Below are 11,659 nucleotides of genomic sequence, written 5' to 3' on the forward strand. Positions count from 1 at the left end.
TACGGTCAGGAACCGCATCCAGTCTCTACGATTTCCAACTGCCGTGAGTGACAGGCAGATCAACCAATCAGAGCACTGGTCCGCGTTCGTCGCCGTATTAGGAGAGTTTAAAAAAACACAGCTGAGAATGGACCGGCCCCGACGCGCTCGAGGGGCCCGCGCCGAACCCCCGGGACTCGACACGAGCGCCAAGAAATGAGACAGTCTGACGTTTGGTAACAAGTGCAACATGGGTTTATTGTCAAACTGGTTATTAAGACATGAACTTGATTAATGCCGTATGAAAATCTCAAACTCCGCTGTGGTAAAGTGCAGATTCAGATCAAGTCGCCCCCGGTAGTGCTCCTCGGTTACGTCTGATAAACTTTGCGAGATCAAACCTACAAAACGATGGAAAGCCCTTTTTTTTCTCAATAACTCAAACACCTAAAGCTAATGTGCAAATGAAAATAACCGTCGAAGCCTTGTTTTGAAGTGGAAATCTTCACTTTAGCCCATCGCCGTGCTCTATTCTGAAGTTGTTCTCCTGAATGAAAATGTGCAGTATTTTTTTGTAACGTCTCAATAAAAAGGCAAATGGAACAAAAGAACACAAAAAAGGGAAAAAAAATAAATGGCATTAAAAAAAGGCTGACGTTGCATGCAGAGGTCGTTCGGTGCGCTCGGTGGAGTCAGAACCTCGGATTGAAACGCTCGCGACTCTTTGCGTTCACGACACGGCGGGAAAAAGAGAAACATCTGCTGGTTTGAACACGGTTTGAACTCGGAGAGAATCTTGAACACGGTTTGAACTCTGAGAGAATCGGACGTTTGAGTGGTTTGGACTAGATTTAGTGACTGTAGTTAGTTTTGTCGGACTGGAAGTTATTAAAAATAAGCATTTTGGACTGATTTCATTACACGTTTTTAATTATATCAAATGTTACCCAATTTTCTTGTTCAATAAACAACTACTACACCTTTAATTAGCCTTAATAAAGCATGAACAAAGAGCTAAATCATAATGAACAAACAGTTTTAAAGAATTATTCAGGCTTTGCAAACCATTTGATCACAATGAATCAAGTCTTTATTCTTTTTACGCTTTATTAAAAAGGCAAGTTACGGTGTATTTATCGTAAAGAATGAGGAATATAATGAAGCCAGCCAATAATCCACAGCCCTACTGCAGTTATAGTACATGTATTAAGTCATCTTTCCACATTTAAATAAACGTACGCACTTAGATCGACACATAAACTTTGCCATTTTGTGAATAAAGCTCATATCGGATGAACGCAAATAAATATCATTGAATGTTTGGCGTAAAATTGAACGTTTTTGCGCAAATTAACCGCATCCAAACGTGTCAAAACCACCCGAGAATGCAGTTTCTCTGCTCAAAGCGCTCCAGCTCCAGCAGATATTCTTTTCCCCCCGTGATTAAACAGTCTGATAATACACGGCGGCCCTGTCGACGAGGTAAACGCACGGATGAACATGTCGCACGGACGAATGCGCAGAATAAAACAGTCTCTGGAACAGCGCAGCCTGTGCATAGGAAGGATAAAGCACTTCGGTGTTTGCAGACGCAGAACCCTTCTCGTAAAAGCTCCGTTTCTTCTTTTATTTTTCCACCAATTCGACTGCAACGAACTGTAAAATATCAGACCTACGCCGAGTTAGAAAAAAACCACTTGAACGCAGCATCTTGGCGCGAGTAGTTTCGACCGGGACACGGGGTTTTACACGACAACTGCGCGAAATTACGAGCTCGTTTCAAGCGCGGCGATTTAACCTCATTAGCAGATCGTTTAGATTTGAAAATAATTACATATGAACGTCAGATTTGGTGTGAAACGGGTCGAATAACTAACATGTTGGGTCACGTTTTCAATCGAATCATTTTGTTGCTGAATGTGTATTTTTAAACGGATAATTTTGGGGAAAAGCGACATCATGTTTCATTATTGTCATCGTTATGTGATCATTATTTAACATTTCGATACGTTCTAAAAATTAAAAAGGAATTCAAAGTAAAGCCGTCAAATCTACTCGCTCAAGATGCAGTACAGCGTCCTTTGACCTCATAGATATTCATATTTCACAGTTTCCCTTGGCATATTTCCTGATTGCATGATGATGAAACGTTGTTGTTGTTGTCGTGAAAAGTAGAAAACCGACGACAGCCGGAGAGCGGGTCCGCGACGGTTGGCAACGGCGACGGGACGGTGAAAGGAGGACAAAATGAACCTGAAATCCCAGCGAGAAGCGTCGCGAGGAAAACGGGCAAACGCTGGGTCTGGGGGGGGCGGGGCTTGCATGGAGAAAATCTCAAGTTCAATAAATAGCATTGTGGAATATGCAAAAAAATAAATTTCTAGAGCAAAAACATATGTAAACCTGTCGTTTCTTCGGTCATCCAGGTATTTCCCCCCCCCCGTCCGGTCGCAGACTACGATAAAACTAGCTCTTTTTGTAATCCTTTCCGGGGCGGGAAAAGCGCGTGTACTCCACCGTCCTTCCCCCGGTACCTCGAGTGCGCTCCGGTCGAGTTCGTCCCGAGTGTCATCTATGCAGCAGCACGAACGCCTCCAGCTTCTCCGGGATGTCGCCGCTGTAGCGCAGGCCGTGCTTGACGATGACGCGGGCGGCCAGGCACGCCAGCGTGGTGTGGTTGATGGGCTGCACCGCGTTCCTCGCCGCCTCCTTCTCGTCCAGCAGGTCCATCGCCGTCTGCCGGAAGGAGTTGGTGCTGTCGAAGTGCGTGCCGCCGGAGATGAGCAGGTTCATGATGTCCGGCTGACCGTTGGAGGCGGCGATGTGGAGGGGGCTGGGGGGGAGGAGGGGGAGGGGTTTGAGAGAATCAGGGCGAGTTTGAAACGCCCACGACCATTACGCCAACTTAGGGGTCGAGTGTTGAAAAGAGTCATTTCTAATCGTCTAATGTGGATTGAACATTGTAAAATGTGTGTGTTTTAAAATACTCGTCAGTCTATACCAGACCTGGGCAAACTGCTGCCCGCGGGCCACATACGGCCCGTTTGTCTTTATAATCCGGCCCGCCAAACATGCCAAGTAATATTAAAAAATAATAATAATAATATATATACATTTTTCTGCATTTTGTGGCCCCAGGGGCAAAATGTGGCCCTCGGCATGTTTTAATCCGGCCTCTAGAAAGATTTAAAGTATTTTTTAACTGTCTGTAACATCTGTCTGCACTTGTACCCTTAATGAAGATGACATGAAATGAATTAAATAACAGATTCAATAGCCATATCATTTTCCTCCGAGGGCTATATTCGAATCCAGGCAAGTAGCGGAGGCCCGGCCCGCGATCATTGGATCATTGGAATATGGCCTTCGGAGGAAAATAATTGCCCACCCCTGGTCTATACTTCACTACAGACCAGACTAGGCCTTTATACCACAGCTGGGCCAAAATATGTGGCCCAGCTGTGGCCCTCAGAGGCAACTGTTGTTGTGATTTTGGGCCTTGCAAAAATAAATTGATTTGATTTGATTTGAATATACAACTATAGCTTGAATTGTGATTACAACATCTGGTGGTACAAGTACAGATAGTATGGGCTGTTGTATCGATATATCGCTGCTCCCATGACCCACAGAACGTAGGCCGTGCAGAAGGGCCCGTTTGTGTAGCAGCTGCACTGTTCCTTTTACAATTAAAGGGGGGCATACGGTAGGTCTCCGTCTTTAGTTCTTCAGAATGTCTAAATTATCTCTAGTATTGCCCCCTCCCTCTCCCTCGAGCTGGAGATGTGCACAGGCAGCTCCACTGTGCACTTTAAAAACATATTTGGGAACAGGTTTGACTCCACATTAAAGGACGTCACTGTATCCAATTTGAGTCACCATCATCGTGAGAGGAAATGCTGCGATTTTACGATCAGCAAAAAGAAATGAGACGTATATATATTGTAAACTTGTATCACAATCATCCTACCTACATTTGATACAGATTATTTTGAATGTGAAATATAATGGCCACAAATAACCTCCCGTGGCCATTAATATTTGCGGTTATTGAAAAAACTGTTAATCCTGACATTCCTACTTCACTTAATACAATCCACAAGGAGGAAAACTAATTGAATGTGACGATGATTTTCTTCTTAACAGTGAAACAGAACAAATGAAACAAGACGTGTGATTTGTTGAACTGGTGCCGAAGTATAAATATTACATCTAAAATTCACCAGAAAACAGGAAACGTCACCACCCCCAGACTCAGGATTGTAGTTTAAGCACTATATGAAATGAAACAGCCTGCACAAGAACAGACTTAGGCAACGAAGCATTTTTTAGGCCCCCAAATGGCTTAGCAGCGGCCCCGACATGTCCATTTAAGTGCATTTAAACTAAAAAAAAAAAAGTTGCCGTTCACCTTTGGTTCTTAAATCTGAGATAGAGATATATGTATAGAGCAGAATATAATTTAGTCATGCATTCCCAGCTCCAACTAATACTGTTTAAATCATCAAGAGCAGATATTACTTTTAGTTAAAAGGTGGAATGGACGATTTTTTTCAGCTAATTTTTTATCATATTTCCTCGTGGCGTGGATAAATCATTTGTCCTGCCACGTATCAATCATAAAACGCACCTACCGCTCACCTGCAACCGCGTCAGGCTCGTCCCCACGTTTCCGCGTGCCTAAGCGCATGGATCTATCATAATATTGTGACGAAGGACCCGCCCCGTTTCTGCCAGGTGCCTGATTGACAGGTCGAGTAGCCAATCACGCGTTAGCATAGGCAAGTTAGGTTGAGGATGCTACGTGTTTGCAGAGTTTTAGTTGTTTTCCCCCACATCGTGTAGAGCTTGTGGTTGTAGTTTGGTGTGCGTGATAAAAAGTGAGTATTTGTTAGAAACGAAAGTAGACATAGACACACCATTTGTTCCATGATTGTATAAAGTGTTGCATGCCATTCGAATTGTTTAATAGTGTAGTTAAAGTTATATATTTACCTTGTTTTGTGTTTGTGAATGCTAAGTGCCTCGAGCTAAGCGCTAACAGCAGTAGCTCCGACGGAGCTCATGTATATTTGTGCATTATATGTTATTGTTTTACAGATTTTATTATAATTTATGTTCTCCTTGTTTATATTACAGAACCACACACGTATTTACATGATTAATAACTGCTCTGTAAATACCAACCACCAGTATTATTAGACTGAAATCTTTAATAAAGAGAAAACCCTGGATCATCTCTCCCAGTGCATTCTTACCAATGCCCCCTGGCGGTCACAACCCGTATAAAACCAGTAAATTAGCTCTCCCCAAAACAATATAGTTCCCTCAGTGTACGGGGCAAAATGAAGACGGAGAAAGACAGTTCGAGCTGACGCAGAAGTGGACAGAAATCTACGGGAGACGAGAGATGCGATGCGCTCCGTTGCGCTAATAAACAAACGCACGTGTGTGTTGTATCAGTCCGCACGGGGGAGTGGCATGCGCACTTCCGCCTGCGTTCTCAAATCGCCAAAAAAATCGTCCATTGCGCCTTTAAAGCTCATCAAATTATTCGATGCATTACTTGCTCCCTGTAAGCTCTGAGGCTGCTTCAGTGGATGGAACTGTAGAGAAACACTACATCTGCTCAAGCCTCAGGGCCCAGCAGCTCGGCCTCATGTGCTGTACAAGTCTGCCTGGGATATATTAGACGCAGCGATGACCGACACGACAATCGCGCCGCAGTAATCACCTGTTGTCGTCCTGGTCTCTGCAGTTGACGTCTGCTCCGCACTCCAGCAGGATGGAGGCCACGGTGAGCGAGGGGAACTTGCAGACGGGGTAGCGGCCCACGCAGGTCGTGTTCCGGTCCACGGCCAGGTGGAGCGGACTGTAGCCGTTCTTGCCGCAGGGCCGGAGCTTCAGGAACCTGCCGAGGAGAGGTCAAGTGAGCGTGTGAAGGACTGTGAAGCTGTGGCAAACTGCAGCGCACTTCCCAAAGACACAGCTCCAGGTCTAGAGTCAGGTTTGGTCAGAACGACTTAGTTAAAGCGGAGGAAACTCATCCAGACATGAGAGAACACGCCAAGACTGCCAGGGAAGCGTTGTCGATCTCGAATATATAAAACTCCCCAGCCTTTTTCCTTTTAAATAAATGCAAATATTGATGTTTGACCTCCTTGACGATGCAGTTTCTACGGCAAACGCAAACGTAGCACATTATGATACGACGGAAAATGCTGAACAAGGAATGCATGCGATTTAAATGGAAATATATTACGCTTTAAACCCGGCATTATTGAAGTATGAAGCGGCAGGTGGTGAGGAACTGGGGGTGGACCTGAGGAGGACTGAAACTGCTGTGACCCCGCCTCCGTCCATCGTCAGGGTGGAGGTGACGTGGTGGATTTGGTGCATTTGGACACTAAACTGGACGCGGTCTAAAGGACGGGCCAGAGCCGTCACTAGATTCTGGAGGTGACATGTTTTATTGTTCTTTATTTAACCAGAAAAGTCTCACCGATATTAAGGATCTCTTTTAAGAGTCATGGCCTCAGAAGGGGAGGAGCCTATTGTACACGTTTTTAGTGGTAGAGGAAACTGGAGAAGACACAGGGAGAACAAGCAAAGACCACACAATCGACCCAGGACTGTCTTGTCTCAGGAGGAGGTCCTAAATAAGGACTTTCCCTCCTGCACGCTCATGTTTGCTGGTCAGCTGCAAGAGCTCGATCAGTAACAGTTACAGAGGGACACAGCAATGCCAGAGTCAGTTCACTGTACAGGAACATGGAAATATGCATTTGCAAATCAAGTTAAATATAAATGTATTTGTAGCTTTACCGGAGGCTTACTGGATTCATACAATTTTATTCTTAGTGATTCTATCATTTAAATTTTAAACATTGCTCCAGCTCGTCGGCTGCACATCGGTAATGAAAGGTATTCTGATTAACGGACAAATGGGGCAGATAACACAAGATTGCTCTTCTTTTGGCCCTTTTTAATCAATTGTTGTTTGTTAAACTTTTAGACCCAAAAAGAGGCCAAATTCAATTTTTTCAGCTCGAGACCCAAACCAAACAACTTCAGACGTCTTCATGAACACAAACAGTCCAGACTCACTTGTAAATAGTCTCCTTCTTGTTGTGGTCTTGCTCGGTGCTGCACGGCACCTTCTCCAGGAGGCAGATGAGGTGCAGGATGATGGACAGGGCTTTGGTGAGCTGGGCGGGTTCGGGAGGCACCGGCCCGGTCATCCTCACCGCCCGCTCGATCTCCAAAACGCTCTTGGACAAAATCCCCATCAAATCCTCGAAGGACACCGACGTGCCCAGCAGCCCCTTGGCCCGGTCCTGGAGCATGAACGAGAAGAGCTCGGCGAACGACAGCAGACTGGAGGCTGTCATGGGGCTGAGCGGGTCCAGGTTCGTCTGCTGCATGTCCAGGGCGTATTTCCACAGGTTTATGCAGCGCTCAAAGTTCCCCGAGTCGGCGTACACGGCTCCTCGGTAGCGGATGTAGTAGGAGGTGTCGGGATGCTGCGGACCCAGGATCCTCTCCCGGATGAGCAGCGCCTGCATCCTCATCTCGTCCGGGTCAGATATCAACCCGTCCAGCTCTTCTCCGTTTATGACCTTAGATTAGACAAGGCGACAGTCACACACAGGCATAGTAAGAGGTACAGGGAGGGACAATGTCAAACTTATTGTTATTACTGTGAGAAGAAACGAGTGAAATCTAGGGCTGTAGACTAATGTGTGACCATCAAGCAAAATCACACTTTCCTAATGATAAAGTAAAGCTGTTGTGACATAAACAGCCAGATTTGTATATAAAAAAAGCACTTTAAATTGTTTTCCTCGATTGAATGCCTTGATTTTGCTTCCGAAATTCTAACCGTTTAGTTCATATATTAACGGATTCATCACGACATCCCCGACCGTCACGTTATTTTGTGGTCAACTCGCCCGCACTTTTCTCAACAGACTAGTCGGACTCGTTTACTCGGGCCTCGTGTGTAAATTATAAGATGAGGATACAAAACGGGGAGACAAACAAACGTCTTTGTGATACATTTTACCATGGCATGAGTGCAGTTACTCCATTGGGACTAGCGCCGGATTGGGTTGTGATGTCAAGACACTAAAATGACCATTGCGATACACAAATGATTGAAAATAACGATAAAAATGAAGGGCTCGTTTAATAAATAAAAAGAGTAGATTGTAACTTCCTTTGTTTCCATACGGCCTTAAACCTGGAGCAAAGAAATCTGTTATTCTAAAAAAGTTTAGAAAGGTTTGTACCGTTTGTGGGTTTCAATACGAGTCTTCGTATTCGACTTTAGACCATAGACTGATGGACGTGGATCATTCTGTGCCACACTCTCACCAAGCGACGGCAAAGTTACCGTAAAACCCAGACTATAAGCCGCTACTTTTTTTCACACGCTTTGAACAATGCGGACCACAAAAGGATTTGACCAATTCATACATTTAAAAAAAAGGTGCGGACGTGCGATATGGCAGTCTGAATCTTACAACTTGCCACGCGGTGAAATGAGAATTTATTGACCCCGCCCCAATCCAACCCACGGCACCGGCGAGACAACACGCGCATCGCTACCGTGTTACAACATGGGCTTATGGACGAGTGCGGACAATATATGCACAATTTATGTTTCATTTGTGAATTTAGTTGGAGAAGATCATATTCAAGTGCACTCGATAGTCAGAGTTTTACGGTAATCCAAGTCACACATGCATTTCTGAAACATGTTGGGTCCAAAGTAAAAGCGATGGCCGGTTTCATGCTGAATTTTAGCGTCCCAAAGCTGACGTAAGAGCGCTCACCTCCTTGGCGTAGTCGTAGGCCATTATGAGCTGCTTTGGTTCGGGCTTGTGGACCACGTTGTTGCTGTCCAGGTATCGCAGGTCCATGGCTCTTTTCCAGTATTTCAACGCCCCAAGTAAATCTCTCTTTTTGTCCACAAAAGTGGCTCCAAGGAGCTCGAGGGCATCTATTCGTTCCTTATGACTGGTCTGTGAAGATTGAGAAAGCATTTTATACATTTAAACCGGTCCACGTGTGCAGTATGTACAATTAGAAGAGAATATTGAATAAAACATAATTTAAAAAAAGCTTGCAATGTGGTATGAATGTAATATTCCAACATTTTGGTTGTCGACTAATCAAAACAACTACTTTTAGTGTATATTGACGCTTGATAAATATTAAACCACCTTTTTATCACCTTTATTTTGTTGATAAAGTACATTGTTGGGGAAATTTGATAGAATAATGCCACCGTCTGTCGTAAAAGGTCTTTTTGTATGAGTTTGACTGCATTCCGTCGATATCGCCCACCGCTGACGTAAACTACTGCGAGCGTCTGACCTGTTGGTGCGTGGTCAGGTAGTCGACGATGTTCGTGTGGCCGGTGACGCTCGCCGACAGCAGCGGCGTCATCCCGTATCCGTCCTGCTCCATGGTGGCCCCGAAGCGCAGCAGCATCCTCATGATCTCCAGACTGCCCGACTCGGCACAGTCGTGGAGGGCCGTGTTGCCTAGTCATTGATGGAAAAAAAACAGCAGGAAACGACTTTAATAAACAGTTGGGAAGTCGGATACAAACCTCGTTTCGCGACATGCAAACACTTTAAGCCCCATTAAGCACAAAGAAAACATTCTGATCACAAGAGTTGTTCTCACTTCCTTCAGCGCTCGGCTTCCCAGTATGTAACAGGTCTGATGACACAACCACCGGACGACACAAACAAGTTTCATACTTTCAATAAGACCAGAGCCAGTTTATGATGACACATTTCCTTACCCATCTGTTGTGTTTATATTTATGATGCGTTTTATTTCATGCCTACAGTCTAGTGATAGAATGAAAAGACCACAAATGGAGGTTTACAGTGGACTAAAATGTAGATGAAATACACTAAATTGCTTTTAGTCTGTCAACCAACATAAAAGTGTTACATTTTGGACTTTGCTACAAATAAAGGGAGAGCCTGGAGCCTCTTGACACACCCGTACAGGGCATTACAATTACAAGCTTCCGGATTGTGAAACCAGCAGATCGTGTTATTGTGTCGAGTCATTACAAGTGAGTCTGATCTGAGGAGACTTTCCCCCTGTAAAGCCCACTGACCTTTGACACTCTTCCTGTTCACGTCGGCCCCCTTCTCCAGCAGGTACTGGGCGATCTCCTTGTGGCCCTTGTAACAGGAGATCATCAGACACGTGTGCCCGTGTCTGTTGGCCACCTCCAGGTCAGCCTTGTGCTCCACCAGGTACTTCACAATGTCCAGGTGTCCGTCAAAGCACGCGGCCCTCAGGGGCGTGGAGTTCGTCAGTGTGGTGCTGTTGACGGAAGCGCCGTGTCCCAGCAGAGACTGCACCACCTTCAGGTGTCCCGCGGCAGACGCGGCCCACAGAGGCGGCGCTCCCTCGATCGTTTCCCCGTCAAAGTTGACCGAGCCGCCCAGCTCCACCGGGGCACGGCAGCACTCCAGCAGGTACTCCAGCAGCTCCAGGTGCCCGTACCGCGCCGCCATCAGCAGCGGGGTGGCCCCGTTTGTCTTTTCGCCCATGATTTTGGTCACTTCGTGTCCATCTTTGTTCTCTAAGAGTTTCTGGAGCAGTCGTAACTTTCCATCTCTGGCCGCATTGAACACCGCAGTCTTTAAATCCATATCTGAGACTCGTCCCCACGTCTAACGCAAACCTCCAGCAGCGATGTCCATATACACACTCTTTGTTTACAGTGAGCCGGGGCTAACGGGAAACGCTCCGGGCTCAGATGAAAGGTCACGGGAGAGAGACGCGTGCGCTTTGAACACGATGTTAATGTTTAACCGTGTCCATAACTGTGGATGGAAGAGGAGCCTTTGTCCGGGTGCAATGTGCTGTCGTGTTCAGCGGCTCGGAGGCTAATCAACTTCTACGATGCTCGGAGCTAACTAGCTTCACGTAGCTTTATTTACCCACTACACTCGTCCTAACAGCGCGTTCACGACACGTCAAAACCAGGCCGTCTCCGTGCCACCGTCTCACGACATCGTTCTAACCGGTTTAATCATTGTATTTGTACCGACCAAAGGGGACGTGATCCAGCGCCACCGTCTCCGCCGTGCGCTGTTGTTAGCGTTAGCTCCGCTCGGGAAACGGCTGCTGTCCGTCCGTCCGGAATCAAGCTTTGAAACACGCCAAATCTCTTCAAGGCTCGTTTTGAAAGCCCGACCGCGACGGAAAGCGCACGCGTTTACCCCGAGGAAGCGGTCGGTCCTTCCATGTATCCGCCCGGGAAGCCCACACGCGCGCAGGGGGACACGGCAGGGGGACACGGCAGGGGGACACGGCAGGGGGACTCTCCACCCACACGGCTCCACGATCACGGCTCCACGATCACGACTCGCGTCTGTCACTGCGCCGCGAGCTCGCGCACACATTTCTCTCGCCGGAGCAGGAGATTGACGCGCGGAGCGACCAATCAGAGGCGAGCAGTCCCGCCCACCGCTCCGCGCCCGGAAGTACACTGACGGTTGATTTAATTTAGAGGCTGTAAAAGCCGATCATTTTACTTTACTTATTTTTTTTCGGAAACAATGATGCACAGCTAAGTTATTAAAGAGGGCATTTATAAGATAAGATAGCCTTTATTTGTCCACACAATGTCATATTAACG

The 11,659-nt window shown here is 46.4% G+C and overlaps 1 protein-coding gene across 1 annotated transcript; it reads right to left on the bottom strand.

The window, feature by feature from the left end:
- Nucleotides 1–211: 211 nt before the first annotated feature.
- On the bottom strand, nucleotides 212–11,323 carry fem1c (fem-1 homolog c). Its single transcript, XM_072433022.1, has 6 exons — nucleotides 10,124–11,323; nucleotides 9,361–9,530; nucleotides 8,817–9,005; nucleotides 7,087–7,598; nucleotides 5,714–5,890; nucleotides 212–2,812 (listed from the first exon to the last, which is right to left on the bottom strand). Exons 1-6 carry the CDS (start codon nucleotides 10,665–10,667, stop codon nucleotides 2,548–2,550), a joined length of 1,857 nt encoding a protein of 618 aa, XP_072289123.1. The 5' UTR covers nucleotides 10,668–11,323; the 3' UTR covers nucleotides 212–2,547.
- Nucleotides 11,324–11,659: the final 336 nt, after the last annotated feature.

The sequence above is a fragment of the Eucyclogobius newberryi genome, unplaced genomic scaffold (genome assembly GCF_026437365.1).
Source record: "Eucyclogobius newberryi isolate DKJ021-1_F unplaced genomic scaffold, fEucNew1.0.hap1 SCAF_6, whole genome shotgun sequence".
In the NCBI taxonomy this organism is placed as follows: Eukaryota; Metazoa; Chordata; class Actinopteri; order Gobiiformes; family Gobiidae; genus Eucyclogobius; species Eucyclogobius newberryi.

Bases quoted from the DNA above. Each gene is read 5' to 3' on its own strand.
- fem1c (XM_072433022.1), bottom strand. From the start codon at position 10,667: ATGGATTTAAAGACTGCGGTGTTCAATGCGGCCAGAGATGGAAAGTTA. The intron at 9,006-9,360 runs GTCAGACGCTCG...CAATCTTCACAG, and splicing joins ACCTGACCACGCACCAACAG to ACCAGTCATAAGGAACGAAT. The intron at 2,813-5,713 runs GTGATTACTGCG...CCTCCCCCCCAG, and splicing joins AGAGACCAGGACGACAACAG to CCCCCTCCACATCGCCGCCT.